The sequence below is a fragment of the Athene noctua genome, chromosome 10 (genome assembly GCF_965140245.1).
Source record: "Athene noctua chromosome 10, bAthNoc1.hap1.1, whole genome shotgun sequence".
Taxonomy (NCBI): domain Eukaryota; kingdom Metazoa; phylum Chordata; class Aves; order Strigiformes; family Strigidae; genus Athene; species Athene noctua.
The window spans coordinates 24004719-24030786 of record NC_134046.1 but is presented as its reverse complement, the minus strand read 5'-3'; the positions used below and the strand labels follow the sequence as shown (position 1 = coordinate 24030786).

Here is a 26068-nt window from a genome sequence, read left to right as displayed (position 1 = left end):
CATTTTTTCCACAGCTTTTCTCTCCTGCTGACCTCATGATTTGCAGTCACACAGCACTAGACCCTCTTTAGCCATTTAACAAGCTTCTGCCCTCTTCTGACTTCCAGAGTTTCCAGTTTTATTTTATCTCCCTTTTACTACAGCTGTTCTGTAAATGCAAGTCAGGTGCAAAGGTGCTGAGACTCCTTTATTCCTTCTGGTCATTGATGAACTATGTGAAGACAGGACTCAGCCAAGAAAGATGTGAACTCTGGTCTTTGTCATTTAGGGCACTTGGAAAGGTGCAGTGTCAGCACTACCTGCACCTTCCACTGCAGGACACTTTGCAGCTAATGTGTCATCTCAAATCAAGCTTCCTAGGTCTGCTTTACAATTAATCTTTCTACCTATCACTGCATCTCTGCCTTACCTACAACTTATTGCAGCTGGCACATTAGAACTGCTATTTGACCTTTATTACTCATTGGGAAAAAAACAAACCAAAAACCCACACCTGTTTTCTTAAAGGAAGTATATGTACACTGCAACCAGTAACATTTATTATCTCCTAGAGCAGCAGGCCAGCAGATTCTGGGGTAAAAACCTGTGCATCACTGCCATGCTCAACAACAGAAGTGATTGCATAACAGACATAGGCAGATTTATACATATGAAGTCATCTACCTTAGCTGTCCAGATTTTCTATTGGTTGCCTGCTATAACGCTAATTATAACATTAAATTAAATTTTATATAACAATAACAAAATTTATTAAAGAAAAAATAAAATGGATGTTTCTCATGTCTCCAACATGGCACACAAAGCCTAGAGACTGTGACATGACGATGCATTTTCCTCCTTTGAGAAGGAACTCTATTTTTTTAATACTTCACAGTGGGGCCAAAATACTTCATGTATGGGGTCAAAATAAGCAATTTCCTTCTTTCCTAGTACTGCCATTTCATAGTAGTGCAATAATAGGAGAGTGAGAATACAGTAAGGAAAACAGTTCTGGCAATACTTTGGCCTAAAAAATTCTCACAATGTACTCTGGAAATTTTGAGTGCTCAGGTCTATTCCTGTAGTCAGAAATGTTTAAGAGACTCCATACTAATGTATCAAATAACAAGTGAACTACCACATTAAACAACTAAAAATGTGGAATTAGACTAAGCCTTATGGTTGTTACAGTTTCTGGAAAATGTATTTTTAAAATAACTGCAGTGACAGTTACCCACCATTCTTGTGTAATTCTTGTTTTGAGCTCAGGAAGAAGAAATTGCCCGTGGAAACAATAGATGGAAGAAATATTTGAAAAGATGCCCGTTATCACTTCAGATGAAATACCTGCTTCTGACAACTTAGTGCAAAATACCTGCATAAGAAAACAAGACAGTACCAACATATATTTACAAAAACCAATCCTAGACTAGATTGCAATACTACAAAGCTGACTGCCTTGTAACAGAGCTACAATTTTTGACTTCTGGTAGTCAGTCCTTGGGGTCCTTCAGGAGGTTCACAAAACATAAGCCCACTGTCAGTTAGGGTCAGATTTATAACTATGGGCCAGGGTCATAAATCAGAAAAATCTGAGGGGTAAGTCAAGAAAGACTGAAACTACTGAGAAAATCAGACATCTCTTACTTGGGAGTGCAAGTTGCAAAGAACCACCAGTCCCTGAAGAGCACTTACTTTTATTTACATGAAGCAAAATCATGTGATTACACTGGGAAAAATTACACTGTCCTGAACAAAAGGGAAAGACACTCCTTAGATTTCTAAGGTCTTCAGTCTCTGCTCATCCAAATCAAGCATTGGAAAGTCTTCCACAGAGGTCCTAGAGTCAGAGGGTAGACGGCTCTGCAAGTTACAGCTTCTAACAAGATTTCTAGCAAGGTGACAATTTTCTCTTCTTTTCTTTTTTAAAAAGCACTTGCATTAGCAATGTGATGTATCCTCATTTTTACTTCTTTCCTTCATGTTCTTTTTTTTTTTTTTTTTTTTTATTTGAGGTAATTATAGAAATGCCTGAACCATGTAGATTCACCTCAGTGTTTATGTGGAAGTTCAAACTCATCCCACCAGTTTTACTTTATCCCCACATGTAAACATGATGGACAACAATTACGAAACAGTGTGGGTAAAAAAAAAAAAAAATTGCTGTGAGCATAGGTATGACTCGTGTGGTTTGATTTTAGTAAAGCTCAGACTCTTCTTGCACATTACAGTGCAATCACGGATTTCATCATTTCTCAGTGCCTTCAGTGTTCCTGTGATTTCCTTTCTATGTATGCTCAGGGAGGAACCAAATGCTGACGGTGTCTCTATCTTGGGCCACTGCTTTTCCCTCCCTCTTTCTGACACCCTAAACCTTGGCTTCCAGCTCAGGGAACCCTCTTGCCAAAAGCTCACCTCTGGGACTCATGGCATGCAGCCTGGCAAGCAAACTCCATCTCCCACCTATAAACAGTGTTTTCACACTATTGGGCTATAGGTTAGGGGATGAACAGGAGACATCATTGCTGCTCACAGAGAAGAAAGCAGAGGTTATTCAAAACTGAATTACCTGGTCCAACAGATGGAGTCTTTTAACATATGCTTCTTCTGTATGGAGCAGTTCGTTTGCGATGTTGAATAGCTTTTGGGGCTCTGTACACTGAAAAAAAAAAAAATTACAAATAAAACAATCCATCTGCACCTACAAACCTAAGTTTCATCAACTTTCTCTTTTGCATTTCCTCAATGGGCCAGTAGAGAAGCCTAAAGTGGAGGAGGTTAACACATTTCAGAATCTGCTCTGAACCCCTCATCAAAGGATTGTTTTGCTCCAGAGACATTTCTAGAACTATTTTCTGAAAGAGTAATTAATAATGCAGTCAATGGCTGGTCAGGACATCACTTTATTTCATCAAGGTTTTCTATAATGAAACAGAAACATCCTTCAAATCTGGAAATAAGTCCAGTCTATTTGGTAACTAAGGCACTAGACTATAAATGAACTGTTCTCCTTTTTGGATTCAGGTACTGTGACTAAAAAGAAAACTACAAACCAGACCTGTCTGGCCACAGATTTCTGTCCCTAGCCAGCACAGCATTACTCTCTATGGCATACTTCTAAGATTTTTGTGCAGCTTTAAACACCAGCCAATTCCCTGGAAAGAATTTTCAGCAATGTAACCCAAGTTACTCAGTGGAATCTTTCATTAAGCTCATTTAAAAAAATAAAATGAGAAAGGATGAATTAAAAAAACCTGAATGCAGTTATGAAGCACTGACTTTATTCACAGTTTAGCCAAAAGCTACACAGACTCTTCACTCTCCTAAATGCTTAAAAATACTTGAATTATCAGGATACAGGCTTTAGCTTTCTGACAAACTCTAGATACTTTTTAGCTGTCTAGACTTTAAATGTCATGCGTACATATAACCAAACCAGTCCAGAATGGAGGGTTGGCTGTTTTGTGTTCAGGAAAACAAACATCTAAAAGGGGCAGCAAGGATGATCAAATGTGAGGAAATTTTACTGAGCTGGATGAATCAGGAAAAAAAGACAACTGCAATGAAGGTAAGAGAGACGTATAAATGATTAATGGAACAGAGAGCATCAGCTGGGTGCAATTATTCACTGTTTCTTCCATGGGAAAAACAAAAGGCATCAAATAAAATTACCAAGGTGCTGCTTCAAGACCAAGAGCCACTTCCTCAAGCAACATGCCGCTGCAGACAGTAAACCTTCACGCAAGTTCACAAAAGGACTGAACAAATCCATGCAGTAGAAGTCCAGCCAAAATCTATTAAACATGTGGGGCTGTTTCCAGTTCAGGAAGCACCTGGGCCCTTCACCAGCAACAACACTTTCTAACCCAAATGCCCATCTCTGTGCACTTGCTGGCATTTATGGGAGGCATTTCTAGACATAACCCTGCAGGCCACCAGCAGATTGTTAGAAAACGTCAATTAAATGCTCTCTTTAAGCTTCTTCAACATCACCTTATTTGGTTTCCAAAGTTGACACGAAAAATTTAAATACCTCCCCCCCATATTTAGGTAAACTGCAATACAACTGAAAGACCTCAAAGACTTTTCAAAACTAGCCATGAATTCAAACAAACCAGACCCACAGTTATCCTACATGAAACAAGGTACCCCTTAGCATGAAGCACCCACAGTTCCATGATGTAACTATTAATTGAAGGAAGGTGAATAGCTTTTCTGGATTTGAAACAGCATCAGTCTTCCTTTAAAGAAATCTTTCTGGGCACAAACCTGGAGATGGGCAACCAAGACATGAATAAAGCTTTGACATATATTCTGCCTACCCTGCTACTCAAATTATTTCAAGCAAACTCAAATATTCTTTTAAGCTATTTTAACACGCTATACAACATCCTGCTTTGTTCATTCATGTGATATATATTAATATTTAGGGGAAAAGAAAAAAAAAATCACAACAAAGCTTTGAACTTGTTACAAGCAAATACAACATATTACAGCTTATAATGAAATGCATTGCTGGCCATTCAAATTCCAGTAACTACCAGGATCTCTCACTGAGAAAGAATTTATCTGCCAGTTTTGCTGGGCACAGAAGAGGGCCTGAAAGAAAGGCACTGACGTAATAGGCTGGCATGCCAGCTGCCAAGAGCATCCTTTCATTTGTTTGAATTCAGAATTTGAAAAATAATTATTTCCAACCAAACACATTTGTTTTCAGAAGTAAATCTTTACATAGCGGAGGCACTTTTTAACCTCCTGACCTTTACCATCTGCAATTCAGTTTATATTTTCAAAAAACTTGCTGACATCTGCTTAAATACCAAACAATGGCTGAACAGACTCTCAGCTTGAGCTCAGTTTTAGAGAGCCACTCTATCTTCAGTTGCTGTCTTTGCTAGGGACAGATAGGCATGTTTTTCAGACTAATTTGCAACATATTTGCTTTTCAATGGACATAACATTTTAAATGAAACAGTAGATTAATGAAACCTCAGGCAATCTTATTCTTCTGACCTTATTTTGTGCCATGGCAGGACTGCTTTAACAAAGCCGGTGCCATAATTCAGTTCACTATGAACTTCACGGTCTATGTTTCTAAAGGAAAAGTAAAACAACTTTGCAAACTCAAATGTGAATTATATTCTGCTTTGCCCAAAGCTCTTGCTGACTGACTGCTCGGCACGGCCACGGCAGGTTATGATGGTTCTCCACAGTCACACATTACAACCGTGTATTACTGCAGAGGCTTGTTAAAACAGTTTAGCTGGCAGGGTGACAAGAAAGATGAGAAAAGAGAAGTGGTAGGTGTTGACTTCACGACACAGGAAGCTCACTCTAGCACTTGAAGCAACAGTCGCACAATACTCTCTCACTTCTTTGTGGAAGGTTCAAAAATTAATTTCCAGCTGTAACTGTCCACAAAACATTTTAAAGAAAATGGAAATGCCAGCCTGAAAGCAAACAGAACCAGTTTCTCATAAAGGTCAGATTCACACTTGTGGTGGGAATGCATGTGCACCTCAAACACCCCAGTCACACATACAAACTGGGGAACACACATGCTGAGCTGGTTTGTGCAATCCAGTGGCCACGAGCACATCACTGCTTCCTGAGAACCCACACGCAGCCCAGCTGGGCGCCCGCCCAGCACACCCAGGCCACAGAGTCACCCATGCAAAGGCTGACCCAGCTATCAGGAAATGCAAATTTGAAATGGAAATTTAAAGTAAAAAACAAAAGCTTGATATGAGAAAACTTGGGCAATACCCTGCAACAACCATTTTTCATACAACTGGTTGTGCACAACCATATTCAGTCAGCACCTCTATCACACGGGGCTTTCAGCAAATCTTGCAAGAAAGCTGCTGGGATACAGCTTAGGTTAAAATCATCTATGGTTATGCTTTAAAACCCCACCAGTCACCCCTACAAAGTACACAACATCCCAGAAAGATTACAGACAACTTCCTGCTCAAAAATGCTGAAAACAATGTGGAAATGTTATCCTATGCTTGGTTGTTGCTTTTGTTGCATTGAGATCTCATTTTCTTCAGGATATTTAAAAAAAAAAAAAAAAAAAAGATAATGAGAACATACCTGATTTTTCTTAACCAGCATTATGACTAAAACATCGAGCTATACAAGTTTTTTCAGAGTATACATGAAGATAATCTTACCCAAAGGTCTGACTTACAGGACTGCAGGCCAAGTTTTCCAACACAAACTGTACAATGAAAAGAGAAGTGAAACTCTAGCCATATACAGGCAGAATGGAAGTGTGTGTCAGTGGCTGTATGAGGCCCACGTGGGACTTCATTATTACTATTTTACACAGCAGGAAGCAGGACAGATGGAGAAAGGCATTTTTTTTTGGTGATTACTAACGAGTACGTATTACCCTTATTGAAAAATATCTAAATAAAAAGGTAGGAAGAGGTGTTAGCCATTGCAGAAGCATTACTCCATTGCTCCCAGGCAGTTGGCAGAAGCCTTGAGTATATGGCTACAGAGCATGACAGCCCCCCAGTCTCACTTTTATGTCATTTTTTTGTAACCACCAAGGCTAACATGCCTCATTTCCCAGAGCTCCTGACATTTTCTGAGACATTATCAAAACTAATAAGCTCCCCTTGTTCATTTTCATTTTGACAAAGTATAACTGGAAATCCCAGTAAGTCACTCCTGAGATTTTAAAACATATTCCAATAACTTTGTGCCAATAGTGAGACCTGTTGGACAGACTCCCAAAGGAAGTCACATCACACAGCAGAGCTAAACCCAGACTAAATAAAACAATACGAGTCATGTACTAGGCAACCTTACTTCACCAGCCATGGGATGTGTGAAAGCTTGGGTGGTGGATGAAGAGATATCTGAAGTAGAAAATAAGAGAAGAAAACGCAGATCTGATTTTTTTTTCCTACTTGTATTTGTTCATGAGCTTCACTTAACTTGATATCCTAGGAGTTACTAAGCCACCATTAAATCATTCTGCAGCTGTACTTCTTATGCATCCTTCTCCAACTATAACAAAGCTTTCTGGAACTTGCATATTTAATGAGAGCAATGGTTACCTCCGTCAGGCAGCTGCAAGGCCTGGTACTAGGGGTAGGAAGGGGGAAGCAGGAAAAAGAGGCTGGCTCCTGACACAAAGCTTTCTGAAGGAGATGGGGTCTCCTCCACTCTCAAGCCAGCAGCTGGTGTTAAATGAACTCTCCTCCCTTCCAGTGGGGCAGGTACAGTTTTTTCTGGAAAATTACCGGTTTTGTCAAGAGTGATGTGAACTTCCAGCCTAAAGATTAACCACTGAACAAGCCAACTTCAAATTGCACTGGCTCTCCTCGCTGGAAGCTACGGCCCGTTACCCTAACCCTTGGTCCATAACGCCCCAAATCTGCAAGAGAATCAAAGGGGAGTGGGAGGATCCTGTGGACACCTATCACACAAACTGGCTTCACACACCATAACCCCAGAAGAGGGCACAATCCTTACACTACAGAAGAGGCAGCAAGTCTCTAAGCCTTCCAGACATTTTGCAGCCACATGGCTGCAAAAACAAGCTAACAGTGTAGCTTGGTAAGTGCCAAAGCTGGCTTTTGGAAGGTGAAATCAACTGAAAATGCAAGGGAAAACCTGAAGTGCATTTGTATGAAGAGTAAAACGAGAAAACAAAAAATCTTCCTCTAGAGATATCTCTTTTATAAGCTCACCAAGCATGCTACAGAAAATTATGCCCTCAAAACTCTGTGTTTTATAAGTATTATTTGAGACTATATGGATATTTAACCTAAGGAATAAGACTAAAAACAGCCATCAAAACTCTGATGTCTTACAAAACATTGGCATTTGTCAGCAGAGCACTTCTTAATCATATGGTAAAGTCTTCTGCTTGGGTTTGTCACAGTTGTTTTGATACTGCATTCCTAGTCCAAACAGTAAATTTAATCACCAGATTTAAAATTTTTTAATTTAATGCATTATTTTCTTGCTGGCATGTTGCAATTAATAAAGGATCTTTTGCATAACATTTTGGTTGCACACACAAATATATTATGAATATAAAATAATTCAAATACTTTACAGTGTGTGTATCTATGTATATACACACGAGAGAAAACCAACAACAGCAGATGAGAAGCCTTGCATCATGATGGTGATGCTGACCATTTGAGACATAAAACAAGCTTTCTCCACAGACTACTGAAAAGATACCAGACGTCAATGGATGCAGTCAATGTTGTGTTAATAGACAGATGTTAATTGGAGTCTCCACCATCAAGAAGTTTCCTGTGAACCCCTACATTAAATTCTTGCAAACGAGACAAAGACAGAGGTCTCCTTTGGCAGCACAGACCCCTCAGTCTGAGATCCTGACTCATTACCATGGGTTTCCTCCTGCCAAACCCAAGGCAATCTGCACTGCAGCCTTCCATGCCCAGGCATTCACAGCAAATGTCCACAGCGCCGAGGCAGGGGTGCCCTCCCTGGCTCTCAGGGAGGTGCGACAGGTTGATGGGTTCTTCCTCCTGAACCCATACCAGCTGCCAGGTGGGACTGCAGACTCACAGAGAGGCAAACGAGATCACGTCCTCCGCATCTACAGAACGCAGCTGGGTTGGGCCAAACAGACCTGGTTCACATAGCCCCTGCTGCTTCCTACACTGCTGGGTCCTTTCCACTTCCCTCTGACTAACCTCACGTCAGCACCTGGCAGGTATAAAATTCACCAAATTTGCAGAGGGAGCAGCACAGCAATTGGAGAGCCCCAGGCTACAAAGACAGCATCTAAAGGACTTGAATGGAAGGTGAGTCCAGTCACAGCTTGAGATAAAGCAGTGGGTAGAACAGCTGCATAAAGCAGTGCACTCATGAGAGAAAGTCTGGGGCTTTTTCATAGTTTCCTGTATGTTTGCTTCATCAGGCTGTCTTCTACTCTTGGAAAAAAAGGGGACACCACAGAGCATTAACTGTACTCTGAAACTGCACTTGTCAGCTCTGAGAGACAGAACTTCTTGCACACCACATACACCCAATGCAATTTTCATCACTCTGAATTGGCCAATAGTCACTGGCTGATTTGACCCAGAAGCTACTACACAAGTTTTAACTGCCACATTTCCCAAGGGACAAGCTCTTGACGTACACAAATCAGGACATACTCAGTGATTTCAACAGAACCACCTCATTTGTACAACTGTGGTGTGAACACTACTCGCTAGCTACAGTTCACTAGTTGCTAGTGGTCATCATGTTCTTCAAAAAAACCAAAAATCCAGTATATTAACTTTACTGCCATGATGGCTGAGGGGGGAAAAAGAAAAAAGAAGAAAACACAACACCCCAAACACAAACAAAAACTCCATCCAACAAGGAGTGGAATATTTTGCAGATGTTTTGCTCAAAGCATCTTCTGTTTTCTTTTTCTAGAAAAATCTAACCCATTCTATCATCACTATTTCTAAAAATAACTGTCTTGATAAACAGATAATCAAAAGAATCTGTCATTAATCTTACACAGCTGCAGCAAATACAAACCAGTCTGGACTACATTACTCTGGATTCAAAGAAAATCTCTTCTAGCTAGTTTCCTGAAGAGTAATTTAATATAACTACCCTCAAAACTTCTTTGCACTCAAGTAGTCCCACCAACAGAAGCACAGGCTTTGTATTAAAAAAACCCCAAAACCCAACAACAACAAAAACCCCCACCAAAAACCAACAAAAAACCCCAAACTGTTAGAAGAGATTTCAGTTGTGCATGTCCTACACTGGGATGCAAGGCCCTGCAAGTGCACTATCCAGTTAGCCCTCTGCATATCACAGAGCCCCACTGAAAACAACATCATCTAAGAACTAGAAGCTGAACCTAGCAAATCCAAACAAGAAGCACAAGGTGTGAGTCTTTACCTACAAAAGCACTTACATTTTAACAATTTATCTCTGGCTGTGATAGGTTTTCTTATATAAAACCTTTTAAATCAAAACTAGGAACCTTTCTAAAAGATACTATCTAGGTCAGGAAGAAGTTATGACAGTGGCATCAAGCAGGAAATTATAATGACTGCCATGATCCTTTGACGTAAGACCAAACAAAAACCCCAAACAACGTATGAAAGTGAAGCAAGACATCTCTGGCCAGAGTCAGGAACTAGTTTCAGAGCACTTAATAGCAACAAACAAACTACCTTACCTTGTTTACATCCAAATACTCTAACTTTGGCACTTCTGCTGTCTCTTGCTCCTCGCTGCTTCCTTCATCAATGTCACTGTCTTCATCCTGCGTGGAGTCTCTCTTCTGTTCTGCAGAGGAAGGCTTGGTGCCCTTTTTGTCAGGTTCCATCTCCCCTGGGTTCCCAGCTACGCTGGGCTTCTTCTGCTCTGCACCCTCTTCGCTGGGGAAAGCTTCCCCTGCCACGCTACAAGAAGGACTGTCAATGCCACTGTCTCTGTTGGGAATTTTACCATTCAGTTCTGCAGTTGAGTCTTTATTACCAAGCTCTCCAGAGGGCTCCTTGCTCACAGTCACAGCAGTACAGTCTTCATGGCTTTTGCTGTCACCTATGCTTAGCTCTTTAATCTTCAATATGTCTGTGTTAGATAGATCCGCGCTGTACGGTACGTCTGGCTCGTTTTCATCCAGTTCACTTTTTTCATTTGTAGAAGATCCACTGGAAGCCACCATGTCACAGTCATACAAACTTGGTTGTTTGGATGAGTCCACACCAGGTTCCATCTTAAGAGCTAAATTTAGCTGGTTTCTTTGAAGAATATGTACAGGTTGCCTGTGAGTGAAAAGAAAGCACCACAGTTATTCACATTAACATTCAGAGGTTTCAAGAGTGTCCCAAATGAGAGAGGGCCTGATTATCATTTGATTCAAGCTGTATTTCTTACACCCCCTTGACAATCCTAGGAAGCAAGTGTGTGCACACTGCTATAATAATATTCACCCAACAATTTCCAATAAAAACACATCACATTTAGTCCTAAGTGCTCCTGAAATGGCATCACTAGAATCATTGGCCTTTAATATTCCCCACATTGCCTTGAAGAACAGTCTAGTTTGAAGGTTTGGGGAAGGAGGAATCTTGGGGAAGGAGGAATCATCTTTTAAAAGAAACATTTGGTTGTGGGTTTGTTTAAACAGGAACCCACATGCTTCAGCAGAACAAAGTCTTGGGTCAAGGTATTTTCTGCCAGAGAAAACATTTTTGAAGCACAGGAAGGTGCTACTTTTTCATTTTGAAAGACACCTTAACAGATTCACCTAGGTGATAACACACTCCAAGGCACAGTATGGTGTCTGTCTCCATCCTCCTCTTTACGAAAAAAACCACTTAGCTCCATCAGGCAGATTTGGTCTTCAGAGAGTTTTCATATGTTTGTAAAATGAGCTGGTTTTACAGCAACACATATATATTTTATCCTATTTAATGCCTCTTCAGAGGAAAAGCTGTTCTACATGATGTTGTTTCACAGCACATTGCGATTTAACTCTCCCCTGCAAGCTAACAGTATGTCTGACATTTACTGAATCTTAGACAGAAAACTCAATTATTTTATATTGCAATAATCAAGTTCCTATAAAGCAAAAGCCAGTCCCGACATCAGGTCAACTTACTGAAAGCAGACCCTGGGCCACTTGTTTCTATTGGAACACTTACCAAATTCTTAAGCCCCTTAAGAAAAACTGCATGTCACAAACTAAAAGTCACTGAAATACATGCTTTTATTAAAACAAAAGCCATTGCGTAGTCAGGCAAGTTTTGGACTTCCAGTAGAAAACATCCCAAGAAGAGTTTCTATGTGATAATTACAATTAATGTTTTCCACTGTTATATTCTAAGTTAAAAATGCAGAAAATGGAGATCAGAGCAGATTCACAAAGCCGTATTTACCTAATACTTTCAAATTTCTCAATGAGCGTGTTGACTCCTGCTGATACTGGTATTTCTTCCTCTCCAGGTGCTAAGCTTCTTGATGACTTGGGATCAGCTGGCAAAGGCCGAGAAGGTGCAGGAGGAATCCTTTCCTGCCCAGATTTGAGATGGACAGGCTTAGGAGGTACTAATAAAAGAGAGGGGAAAAAATGGGAGGATAAATCTCCATCTTCTTTATCCTAAACTGGGAACAAAATCCAAGTGCTCAATGCAGAATGAGGGGCATCCATTCTTCCACCATCCTTTATAAACTGCACAGGTACATTTCTGAAGTATTTCTAACATCAAAGCAAGCTGCTGTATAGTAAAGAAAAATGACAGTCTTCTATTTTGTATTTCTACAGCTGTATCAGATGTGTTAACGAACTGAGCCGCTCACAGCACTTCACCGCTTCCTTGTTACCAAACAGGATGCACAGCTCACACTTCGTTTTTGCAAATGTGCTCACCATCTCAATCACACTAACGAGTTTCCCCTCCCATGATTTTTCAAAACTCAGGCACTCTTGTTGAATCTCTTATACTGGGGAAAAAAAAGAAAAAAACAACCCAAAACAAACCACCAAAAACAATCCCACCATGGACTTCAGTGCCTTGCATTTGCTTGGTCAAAAATGCCACAGACAGAACATAATAGCTTTTCTTCCTTTCATTCTCCCTCCCCCATCTCTTCTGTGGTGTAGTCTTCATAGATTTCCTTCCTCTTTTGGTTCTACATTGAGTTACATACAATATAAATAAAACACACATTGTAAGAACGTGTATGTTCTGCTTAAGGATTCACTAGGCGAAGGTACAAAGTTTAATATAGTACTTAAAAAAATGTAATTTAAATGTAATGTAATTTTAGACTTTATTCAGACCTTATATTGACTGCAGAATAAACAGTTTTGGAAATAGACAGGCAGTAACTCATGGCAACAGGTTCACCTGCTGTTACAGTTTCATGCAGTGAAAGCAACCTCACACAGGCAGACCTGACACTAGAAGGCAGGAAAACCTACTGTGTGATTACTTCCAAAGCACAGGCTACTTGGAGTGGTGCTGCCAAGTATTCCCTTCAGTCTAGACTACCCAAAGAGTTAACCTACTAGATGAGGAAACTAAATACGTGTTTTATCAAACATTTTCAATAATTTATTTCAAGAATTTCCAATTTTCAAATGGTCCAGATGGCACATCAGTGTAATATGAATAATACTGTAATGGAGCTTTAATTAGCAACTGTTCTGAATGTAATTTCAGGGTTAATTTCTTTAGGAGGCTAAATGGAGGCATATGCACCCAAAAAGCCAGTCCCTGTGTCCTTGTATCTGTCCTAAGCTCCCATCAGCCCAGATGTCCTCCCTGCTCCAGCGGATGGGGAGCTGCTATGGATGGTCATTGTCTGAGGTCAGTGATGAAGGACTGTTTAAGAGTTTTTGAGCTCTGATACAGGTTAGATTTTAAACTACCTGCATTACTGAGTTAATTTCAGCAGTCTCCAAAAACATGAGATTCCCCTCTTAAAAAAAGGTGTCATAGTTCAATTTTCAAAATGGAATACCACAAAACCTATCTTACAGAGGAATAACAGGTAAGCAGGAAAAGAAAATCATCTTGCATATAAAAATGAGATGGTGGAGCTCTAGGTTTTGTTCACCACATGATCAGCGAGTGCTCAGCCACATTTCTCCTTGTAAAAACAAAACAAAATCTAAAAAAAAAAAAAGGTCTCTAGGCTGCCATCTGGCTCATCCAGCCAGAAAAAGCAAGCTCAAGGCTCTTTATAGAAAGTGCATAAAGCAGCAAGCAGACAGGCAAGAACCTACCCCACATCTCCTATCAGGCCCTTCATAGTTTTAGACTGATCCACTACACTCCAAAGCTGAAGTTGACTGCCAAAGCCTTTACACTAATAGCAATGGGTGTCACTGCTGTCTGTGTAAACATTTTATGTCTCTCCTGTTAGTGGACTCCACCTGAATCACCTGAGACAACACACTCTGCACTAGACAAAAGGGAAGGAGGAAAACAATTCTTCTAGTTCTGAATATTTATTTACTGAAATAATTTTGAGAAACAGAGAGATCATAATGGAGGCAAAGATGCTGACCTTACCAAGCACTACTTACAAAGCAAAATTCAAACCACACAAGATGTCTACTCCAGAGCTGACGCAAAAAGCCTGCATTCAGAATTTACAAGGACATGCCATTACAGTATCACAATACAGACTTTTAAACTCGAAACTGTTTTAGACTTCCACAAAAGAGTGAATGAAAGATCTGCACACTAAAACCAAACAACACCAGCTGAGCTCATATGTATGTGTGCCATCCTCGCCAGTACTAAATGAACAGTCAGCCTCAGAAGAAAGCTGGTGCTGCTTTTAGGTAGGGATCCAGACCCAAGCAGAACTCCTGCCCACACTCCGAAGCCACCTTCCACAAGTCCCAGCCCACAGAGGAACCAATGCTGCTGTGTTCTCGCTCCAGAATCCAGCCACAAAGCAGCACGACCTTGTATGCAGCAGCTTCCAGTGCCTGTCTTGCACACAGACAGGTAAACTGGTGGAAAAAAGAAGGCTGCATGGAAGAAGTATTAGTATTGCAAAGCACATTTCAGGTGGTACCTGAAGGCTGAAGCCAAGTGCTGGAATGGTATTTGCCCAGCCCTCCTGAAGGTTTTACATAGCAGCCCGCGGCTATTTGGAGGAGGCAGAAACCAAGACACAAAATCTTTCTTGCAGAAAGAACAAGTGAAATGACAAGAAGCAGCAGGACAGAATTAGAAAAGGGAAAGGTAAGGTGAAATATGTGGGAGAAGGTACAGCCTGGGTTTGGCCCTGGGTCTGTAGAACAGCAGGGAATAAGGACCCTAAGGACCCTTCCCCCACTGCAAAAAGAGCACCTCAGCCTTTGCATTACTCCAGCCCCTGACCATGAATTTCTCTCTCACAACAGTCTACACACCGTGTAGTGACCTGATGGAGGCATTCCCATCAATCACCCCAGCTGTGGTGTGTCTGTCATGACTTGCTGGGAAAGCTGGGAGGACCTAATAAAGAGAAATGCAAGTGGTGTGAGCCACACTTGACGATTTACCTGGTTAAAGTCCCTGGACGAGACCTAAAATAATATACATGATGAAGCAGATTATGAAGGGTTATCCTCTGGGAAGTGAATACACCCCAGAAAAGAATAAAGCACAGCCTTGAGTGGGAGTAAAGAGCTGCTCCTAGAGTCGAAGGTGGTGATGCCAGCAAATCAAGAAATAGGCTTTAATAAGGCATCCATGTAGCTCTAGGGAGAAAGCCCCTGAAGAAAGGTTCTTGTATAAAAACACCAACAAAAAAAACGAGGAAGGATTTATGTCTGGTGCAAGGAAATGCACCACACTATCACAACTACTTTTTTGGACATGGCCACCAAGACAAAGCAAGGATGGTTAACAGGAAAAACATCAACTTGAATACAGTTAATTTTACAAAAACAAGTGTTTTTTTATTATTATTATTATGACAATTTCATTTTCCTAGAGAGACATGAAGCATTTTCCTTTCTTCACTGGGTATACAACTCTTACAGTAACAGGGGACCAATGAACTATCAAGGGAGAAGGGCCATTTCAAATTCACAAAGTCCATAAAAGTGAAGAGAAAAAAACCCTGTATCATCTTCCCCTCCTTGCGAAGTATCATATGTACTGATCTCTACTATCATATGTAAGCTAACTACAGATACTTTTAAAAGGTAGTTTTATTATTAAAAAGTGAAATAATAAAATAATTATTTAAAATTTGTGACAAAGAAGTGTCTTTCAGGAAGATGACCAAGACTTGTAACACTGATTTGTAGTTTTGGCTAACTTGGTGTGTTGGGTTTGCGTGGCCCAGTTTTGGTAGGAGGGGGGCTACAGGGGTGGCTTCTGTGAGAAGCTGCTGGAAGCTTCCCCCATGTCTGACAGAGCCAAGGCCAAGGCCAGCTGGCTCCAGGGTGGACCTGCCACTGGCCAAGGCCAAGCCCATCAGTGATGAGGGTAGCACCTCTGGGATAACATATTTAAGAAGGGGGTAAAAAGCTGCTGTGCAACAGCAGCTGGGAGAGGAGCGAGAATATGTGAGAGAGGCAATTCTGCAAATATTGAAGTCAGTGAAGGAGTGGGAGAGGTGCTCCAGGTGCCAGAGAAGAGGTTCCCCTGCAGCCCGTGGTGCTGCCCATGGTGAGGCAGCTGTGCCCTGCAGCCCTTGGGAGGTCCACGGAGGAGCAGATGCCCACCTGCAGCCTGTGGAAGGCCCCACACCAGAGCAGGTGGATGCACCCAAAGGAGGCTGTGACCCTCTGGAGAGCCCACAGTGGAGTAGGCTCCTGGCAGGAGCTGTGACACTGTGGAAAGAGGAGCCCACACTGGAGCAGGTCTTCTGGCAGGACTTGTGACCCCCCAGGGGATCCACGCTGGAGCGGGCTGTTCCTGAAGGACTGCAACCCTGTGGGAGGGACCCATGCCAGAGCAGTTCTTGAAGAACTGAGGCTTGTGGGAAGGACACAGGTTGGAGAAGTTCACGGAGGACTGTCTTCTGTGGGAGGGACCCCACGCTGGAGCAGGGGAAAAGCGTGAGGAGGAAGGAGCAGCAGAAACAACGCGCAATGAACCGACTGCAATCCCTGTCCCCTGCGTGGGGCAGGGGCAGGAGGTAGAGAGATCGGGAGTGAAGTTGAGCATGGGAAGAAGAAAGAGGTAGGGGGAAGGTGCTTTAAGATTTGGTTTTATTTCTCATTACCCTACTCTAATTTGACTGGTAATACATTAAATTAATTTCCCATAATCGAGTCTGTTTTGCCCATGACAGTAAGTGGTGAGTGATCTCCCTGTCCTTATCTCAACCTATGAGCCTTTCGTTGTAGTTCATCTCCCCCTTCTCCAGCTGAGGAGGGGGAGTATAGAGCAGCCTCGTGGGGGACCTGGAGTCCAGCCAGGGTCAACCCACCACACCTGGCTCAGTCTGAGACAACATCAAGTAGTCTGATTTTTGAGTACTGGGTACTGCACAACAGTCTCCCATGGAAATTTTCACTGGGACTCCTGTTTCTTCTTGGAGTGCTTTTACAGTGACATCAAGAAAAGCCCAAGTTCTGTCAAAAAAAGTATTGGCAAAAGTCAAGAAAGCATATTACCTTTGGGTGTCTATTTCACCTCATTAACAAATCTCCATCCTTTTCAGAGCATTAAGCAGCCAGTAAGATGTACCGACTTCTTTGGTTCTAAGCTTATGGCTGTAATGGGAGAGAGAGCTTGGATGTGTGTGAGCAGCAGAAAGAAAAAGTAGTACCTATCTCAGTAATGGAAACAGATTATACCAATCTACTTGGGTATTTAAGCATGATTTGAAGCAAGCTAAGTAGGGTCCCTTCAACTCTTCTGAAATACTTACATATAAAAAACATGCTATGTCCTCAGTAACTGGAAATCAGTGCAGTCAGTACAACAGCGAAGGATCTACACCAGCTGAATAGCTGAATTCATTCCATTTCTTACTGTACAGACACTTCTGCTATTTCTTTTTATTGTTACTATTAACAACATTCACGGAACATCCACTAATTAAACCTGGACAACCAAGACATCAGCATGAAAGCTCCATAAATACTCAGACATCATGAGATGTTTCAAGCGTGAACTAGTACACTAATTTAACATTTAAGGTCTACTTCCAGAACCAGAACATACAATGCTTTCTTTGTAGTTGTTTAAGGCTGAATACATATTAGAAAACAGCTTTCATATTGTTATTTGAATTGGGGGGGGGATGCAGAGGCTAGTTCGTACAACACATCCTAACGGTAACCAAAGCACCTTTTCTTTTTTTCTCACATGACCATGAGCGTCTATCACATGGACGTACTTCTTAGAAAATTTGTGGTTTATAAACTTAGTATCTTCTTAAGGCTCACTCTCCTGTGTTCCAAGTATCTCTCAAACTATATGCTTCCTGAATCCAGTTACCTTAAGGCAAGCACCCATTATACAGAGTATTGCAACCAATTCTACAAAGCAAGGGGTGGTGGCAGTGAAGGCACTTGGCAACTTGACATTACAAAGAGAGACCACATGTGATTTTACTGATGGCACAACATGAGAACAATTTATTCTCTTTCAAGAAATTTACTACAGCCTTTCTTAGAATTCAGAAGTTTTAGGGAAGAAAAGCCTGGGGAGACCAGAAGACCTGTCTGGAGACCAGCTGGAACATGCTTCTTCCTGGCTTCTCTTCTACCATACTTGGGGATTGCCACCTATTTGTCTGTGAGTCTAGCAGGTCTGTGGAATTACCACAGCCCACATGCTGCTCTTGCATGTGACTGGTTTAGCTCCTATTTCTCATTTTTAGAACACATTCGTTCCATTTAGGCATTTCCTGTTGCTATGCAGAGTTCTTACAATAAATGGAAAACAGACCAGGTTTAAACAATAAGCTATTCTTACCTACATACTTAAAAAAAAAAAAAAAAATGAAAACAATATTGCTAAATTAAACTTACATTTCACAGCTGCATGTGGTATAACAACAGTACAGGAAATATAAATCGACAAGTTCGGTAATCTGTTATTCCTGAATAATTTCTTCTTAAAGGCTTTCCTAAGAGGTTATCTAACATAGAAAAAAAGTTAAGATAATAAAACCCTATCGGCTGTACTGGAATCTTAGAACATAAAAATAACTATTTTGCTGAGACATAAAATTAAAACATTTCATTTTAAAATATTATACTTCATATGTGATAGAAGTTCGTACAATTGCTAGAAGGACAAAGCCACTTGCCTTGGGGTTTCTGCAGAGGATGCATTTTGGCTAGTGGAGTTTTGGTTTTGGGCTTCCTTCCAGTTTGATGGATACATTGCGCTGGGCTGATGTGCTGCAGTTCCCCACATGCTTCCAATGCTGGATTTGACTCAATGTGACATTTGATTTGAAAAGGAGAACAAGGGCAACCTGAGGGGGGGAAGAAAAAAAAGTACATATTTTGTTGTATTAATCCTGAAGAAAATTTGAGCTACTTCTAGAAGCATATCAGTCACTGAAGTTCCTGAGGGAAGGGAGGGGGGTAGAAGAGGGTGATCCATTTACTCACAAGTCATTACAACCAATATATCCAGCCTTAATAACTGTATCAAACTAGCTGACTGATAAGACAGATGGAATTTTGGTAATCCTATCTTTAATTAATTACTTACTGATTTACTATGGACACGGAAAAGAAAAGAGGAAATATAAAAGATAAAGACCATTTCAAAAGGATTTCTCCAAACAGAAATACAAGTGCCCCAGCATACAACATCATGTTATTTGGTAAAACACACCTAAATTACACAGAATTAGAAATGCGTCTAAGGGGTGGGGGGATTGGAATAAGCACCATTCCTTCAGGAGATTTAATCATTCACCCTGCATTTTACTGCTATTTATTATTCCTCCTTACATAAAATATTAACATTCCTTCAGAAAGCTCCAATCTAGAGGAGGCCATTAAGATATGATCCAGTGGGAAAAAAGAGAAAGAAGTGATTAATATGTTTGTTTGTCTTTTAATTTAACATTCTTTATTCATTTTTGTGGGCACTGTGGAAATAAACCTATATATCCACTTTCACATAGCGGATACTGCATTTTTTTTTATTTGGGGTTTTTTTTGACTTGTGGCAAGCCTACAGCTACATGAAATCCTCATGCCAGCTTTACTAGTGTGTCATAAGAAGGCAGAAAACAAAGAGTTTAAAAAGTACTGCGGTTTAAAATTGCTGCATATGAACCCATGAATATATATGCTTCCGGCAGTACTGAGAAGCGGAAAATGTATCAAATGTAGAAATCTGAACACTAATCCATAAAAAAAAGGCAAAGAAAACATGACAAACATTCTTTCCATACTCCCATTTTAAACTGGACTAGCTGAAATTAGGTGACCAGCATCATGTAGAAAGGATTCATCTCAATGTGAAAAAAATCAATCTTTGCCTTCCTGTGATGTGTTCAAGAACATGGCATTAGCTTCACAAATGCGATGTACTCTTGGCCAGATTTATAAAAAGATCAAAAAACTGAAATTACAAGCACCTTCATCCACATCAAGTACATTATCCTTAGTTTATACTAATGGTATTAAATCAGGATGTGACCTTTTGAATAAAGACTTTGAAATCTGAGCCATACAGACTGCTTGGGAAGATTAACTGAGAGCTGTCCTCAAAAAGCAGAAACTTTCACAGCAATACAGATTATTTTTTTTAAAATAATCATAAAATATTAAAGTCAATTTTGCTGACAAAAATAAATTCAGGTGGCACAAATCTATTTACTATCTCTGACACCCAAATATATAACTCTTGAGTTTCTCTGTATGGCTGCCAGTTGTTGCTGTTGAAGCTTCATTAGCATTTTTACCATGAAATCTGCTTTTCAGCAGATTTGAGACCAGCTATTAAAACATCCTTCCAGCTGAAGTCAGGAATTTATAAGTACTAGGTTTTATTCAAAAATAATTTTATTTATTAGGAAAATGCAGTGAAAGTAGAGTACATTATTAGAGCAGATTAATAGATTATTTCAAGCACGTCATCATAGAAAGAGTTTATGCAGATGCCTCTCAGCTCTGGGTACCAAGAGCTCCTGTGACAGCAACAGCAGTGCCACAATGGGCCAGCTTTTTAGGGAAAGGACTAAGACTTCTTCCTTATTAACAGTAGCTCAGCAGAACAAGAAATTAAAATAGTGTCCAAGGGAAAAGCTCTAACTCAAATAAAAAAAGGCAGCATACAGAAGACTGTGTTCCAGCAGGGATTCACCAGCGCCTGTGACTGGAAGGCAATCCAGCAGTGCCATATCTTCCTAAAAATTACTTTAATGATCCAGTTGTCAGGGACAAATCTCTGTACCCACAACAGCTTTCTAGAAAACACCTCTCACCACGTTATGTCGTTTGATCATGGAAGCATAGCAGCGGCCTCGGCTCTGGCAAGTGCTGAAGCCCCCAGGAGATGCTGGATGTGACCACAGTTCCCTGCAGCAGCTGAGGGAGCAGAGCCACAGCTCCTCCTGTCCTCGGGTACCTGGGGGGTCCTCAGCTGGGCATCCTAAGCCAAGCCCAGCCATCCCTCTGCTGACTTTGGATGAGACACCAGTTGCCCTCAGCATTCCATATTCCTCTTCAACCGCTGCCACAAAAAGGGACTGTCTTGTTGGTGTAATTTTGTAAAGTTTCAAAAAGAACTAAAACCCAATTCCTTTTTCTTTCCAACTGAGATTCACCATTGTGAAAGCAGGTCCGATCCCCTTTCTTTCTTTACTTTAAAAGTAAGAGCTAGTGGTTACTTGCTTGCTTTCAAGTGTCACCACCACACACCTCTTATGTCTGGGCTAAAAGCTCTTACAACCTGCTTGCGCTACTAAAAAATGAAGTGCTTTGATCCTTATTTTATGAATCCACATATAAGTTCTTCTCTTCTACCGCATAATCCTGTGCAACAATCAAGGCACAAAATCCTCCACTGGTAATTACTCAACAAATGGCATCTGTCTTGCCCAAAACAAGCTCTGACCTTGACTCTGAATGCGCCAGGACTTGTAGTCAGAGGCATTTGCAGAATAAATACTTAGTGAAGCCTTGCGCTACTTCCCATTAAATAAGAACTGATATTAAAAATTTAAAATCCATCATTCTCTAAAAATACAGTATTTTATATAATTTTTTACATTGTATATATAGGTTACTGCTGTTCACCTACTGCACGCACTTAACCCACAGGTTTATTGACAGTACATCCAAAGAGCAAGTGGGCATAAAGCAGAAAGTAAAATTGATAAGTAGCTGGAAAGAAGAGGAACTTGGAAAGCCACAAGTGCCTTAAACACCAAATGTAGTGCTGGCCCTAAATCAAGAAAAATATGCATGGGTGAAACCACAGAAGTGTTTTTTTTTTTTTTTATTTAATTTAAGGCAAGATGGTTCTCTCTATTCATCTCTGATGTGGCCCCTAAGGGCTGCTTTTTGCACACAAGACAAAAATCCGCTTTCCTTACATATTTTTTCAAGTGCTATAAAATGATCTGTGAAAACAAGATTTCCTGGATTATTTCACATGGAATTCTCTGAAAGTAAAACCCAGTGTCTGCCAAGCACACTCCAGGGTGCTCCTGGAAATGGAAAACAAAGAGGACAACATAAATAAGATCCAGGCATAGATAACCCAGGTAGCCACCCCCCAAGATGTCTGTGGTTCTGCCAGACACTGCCAGAGACGTGAGCAGGTGACAGGCCGCCCGCTGCCGGCCCTCCTGCACCCACCAAACCTGCCAGCCCCAACGCAGAAACTGCCTCCTCTCTGCTCTCCAGCGCCGGATGGTGGAAACCCTCCCTAGACTGGATTAGCTGTAACTGCCATAGAAGCACTTGCGATGTGCAAATTGACAAAAAATGGCTATCTGTGTCCAAACCTTATAAAAGGCTACTAATAATAAACTGTTATTCCCAGAGAGCCTAGCTGATGCTGACTTCACATCTGATCCCTGGTTACTTGCGACAGCTCTGGGCAGAAAGTTAGAGTCTGTCTGGACACGGAGCGTGCCAGCACCTCCCAAGCACGCACACCAGGCAGAGCTCTAACATCTGAGCGTGCACTTCCAAACGTATAAAACTCTGCTGTAAAACTGAGCCTTGCTATGCACAGACCTTGTGTCTCTAACATATTTAAGCTCAAGTACTTCACAGCTTGTTTGTTAAATTTTACTCGTATGAACAAAGCTGCTTGTAATTTCTCTCTTCAATCCGAGCAGAAAAGGACAAAGGTGATGCTTTATGGAGATAATTTTTTGCATCATATTAATAAAATAATATATATTTAAGGCTCCTGCAAAGGTAAAACTTAAATAAAACTTCTGAAAATGCCTAAGATAACATACAATTTATATTTTACTAAAATGGAAAAATAACTTCAGCCTTTCTGACTGAATTCAATGCCACCAGGAAACTCTTTCATGCACAGAGAAATTTCTCAAGTATCTCCCGTGATCCTCACTAAGCTGTTTGAAGGCCTGTATTTTTGAAAAATTTCGTAGACACTGTTGCAAACTTCAAGGCTATGATATATTTTTCTATTAGACAGAGATAAAAATATAAGGATTTTGGGTGCTCCACTGAGTGTAGTAGTAGTAAAAAGACCAGCTGAACCCAAGCTTCAGTTCTCAGGTTTTCTCACAGTGCACAAGCCAGATTCAAATCTTGTGCTTGGCACCTAGTCCCCAGATAGCAGCATTCAAAAATAATCTCAGTTTAAAATAAAAAGTATCTTGAAGGCCTGTGGTAGACAGCAGCAAGAACCTCAAATATTATGACAAGCTACTGGTTTGGCAAGCCCTACGTTTGCTGATCTGATAGAAGGACTTCCCACACAGCCCTGTTTTAGAGGAAGAGACTTTTATTCCACTGAAACAAAGAAAGCCTACACCTCATCAGACTAGCCCACCTCCCACACCCCCATACAAGGCATGGAGAGTGTGCAAGAAGTAAAAGGGATGACAAATGCTGGACTAACAGAAAAAGGCTCTACAGACTAGACACACTAAAAAGGCATTGACAAGCAACACCTGCTTGAAAAGTCTGCTTTCACCAAGAGTTAATACCATTGGGGGATTTTTCCATCCATCCAGAATGATGGACATGACTTTGAATGCCTGCTCAAGAGAGGCTTACCCAGGGGTTATTCTTAAGCGCTCTGCCATGCCCAAACCTGGGACCCCCAGGACATGGAGGCTCTCCCCAGGGCTCCCAGCTGCCCCGCAGGCAGCATGTCCCCAGCCATGGAGCCCCCACTGCTCCTCCTCCAGGAAACCTTCCCCTTCCCTATCATCTCAAGGGAAGAGAAGATAGTCTCAGCAACCAGTTGAAGGGCTTTCCTACTCCTGTCATCACTGGTACCATCCACTGCTGTCACCCACAAGTTAAACAAGCTGGGGAGCTTCCTAGTTCTTCCTAATTCTTTGCTGAATTAGGCTCTCTGCAACATCAGTGAAGACAACAGCTCCAAAAGGCAACTCAGTGTAATGTGACCCACCAGGTCCAACTCTAAGCACTCTGCATTATAATTCTCTAATCTTTCTTCAAGCATCTACAAGTGGAAGGAACTATTCCAGATGGAAAATGGCTGTTGAATTCAGAAATGCATCCAGTAGTGGCATCTCCCTCTCTAATGCTGCTTTGCAATATGCATCATGCACATCAAATGGATAAGCAACCATCATCAGTTTGATTAAAAACTGTCTGCGGGAAAATACACAAAGATAAATTAATTAAAATTTATATAATGGTAAAAGACATTTCTGCAGCTAACAGGAGTCTGGACAACTAAGCATGTGCCCAGAACTGACCAGGTTTAAAAAATAACACAAAACCCTCAGCTGTTAACATGCAGAGCTATTTTGAAAGCCATTCTTTGCCTACCCATCTTATTAGGCATCTTAACAGGAACTTAGCTCTTCCCAAAGTTGGCTACAAATTGAGCATGTGCCATGTACCTCTAACTTCTGCTAACAGGTTTGACTATGCCCAGCTCAAGCATCCCTCTATTTTCAACCAAAACATCCACTTGGGCATTCCCTAACACTGTCACTGATAGTGAAGTTCTCTCTCTCTTCGACCCTTCCTCCGCAGTAATAGCCTTTCAAGGAGGAGAGATGCAGAAACCTACTGCTAGAAAGCAAAGGGCTTCAAGGGCAGAGCTAATGTATGTATCTGAATTTAAAACAAACAAACAAACAAACTAAGAGGAACTGACAAAAATTAAAACGTGCTGATTTTCTTCCCTGTGTCAGCAGGAATCTGGCAAGCAGTATAATTGTCTGTCCTTCATGCTCAGGCTGTATTACAGGCACAGTCGGGCAAGGACATCTTTAAAGAAGCTACAGCACTCACTACACCGCAGGAAAACCCAGTGTGGACAGCTAGCTTTACCTGCCACGCACTGCAGTGAAATTTATCTTACGGTGGCAGCTCTAGTAATGGCACATTATCCTGCTTGTTACAGTTACAAAGCATTCAAACACCACCCTCAGAGTCATCCACAACCAGCAGCCCCAGAGCCTGTGTTTTTTCCCTAATCTTTCCAATGTCACATGTTGCCCTGCACTAGTCTAACTCCCAAACCTCTCCTGATGAGCAGACAGGAGCAAAGCCTTTCCCACGCTGCCAACAGACATACCTTTTCTCTTATGCTGCTTCATTAACCCCAGCATTTTCCTCAAATCCACTTAAAACCTCACCTCTTCCTCCTGCCCATGGCCCATAAGACCCCCTAGGAGGGGTGTAAACCCAGCTCAGTGACACCAACACTGGTTACTCCACATGACATCTATTTTTCTGGCATTCCAAAATGTCAGCTTCAGTAAAAATAGTGAAAGCAAAGTTATCACCATAAGCTTTCAGAAACAGACACAATCAAGAAAACATGTTCAAAAGTAAGAGAGAATCTGACATGGACTGTAATTCTGTATCAAAAAAGATGTGTATAACTTACTTGTGTTCAAGCAGACCCCCACATTTTTTCTTATTTGCTCAAGCTATACGACAACCAAAAATAAGGGAGACCAGCTCCCTGCTGCAGCTCTCATTTCATGGCTTAAAATGCCATGCTCACAGGAACTGACCTCCCCCATCCCACTTCCTACCATCAGTGCGGTTAGGTGACTCAAAGAACATAAACGTGGCAAACGCCAGCAGAGGAGCTTTACTAAGCAGAAGTTACAGGAGATTGCTGCGAGTCTGCAGAAAAATGCTCTTTGGTTTTAAGTTTCACACACATCTGAAACACAATACATAGGATGCAGATGCTTTAGAAGCCTGAATCTTTCTGAAGTAGAAGAGAAAGCTAGAGCTCTTTATGCTTTCTGCATAGACACAATTCAATAACGAATGCAAGAACAGTCAGTAACAGCAGTGACATGCCACTGAAACCAAAAAAATCCCAGATCTCAGCACTCAAACTCTCAGACTGCTTCACAGGTCCTCTGGGAAATGAAGAGCCCCAGTGCAACCACAGGCAGCCTTCCCAAAAAGGCTGGATCAAGGTGTCTTAGAGAGCTTTCTGAAGGTAAAGGTGCTAAGCCTGCGATGAAGCGCAGA

At 41.2% G+C, this 26068-nt stretch overlaps 1 protein-coding gene across 3 annotated transcripts in view; it reads right to left on the bottom strand.

Annotated features, from left to right (window-relative positions):
• Window positions 1-26068, bottom strand: part of FGD3 (FYVE, RhoGEF and PH domain containing 3) — a 111326-nt gene that overhangs the window by 33852 nt on the left and 51406 nt on the right. For all 3 annotated transcript variants that reach the window (XM_074914287.1, XM_074914289.1, XM_074914288.1), the window contains exons 2-6: window positions 18721-18891; window positions 11877-12045; window positions 10169-10760; window positions 2549-2638; window positions 1218-1354 (exon numbers count right to left, since the gene is read on the bottom strand). In XM_074914287.1, coding sequence (XP_074770388.1) covers window positions 1218-1354; window positions 2549-2638; window positions 10169-10760; window positions 11877-12045; window positions 18721-18891 — 1159 coding nt within the window. The remainder of the gene's footprint in view (window positions 1-1217; window positions 1355-2548; window positions 2639-10168; window positions 10761-11876; window positions 12046-18720; window positions 18892-26068) is intronic.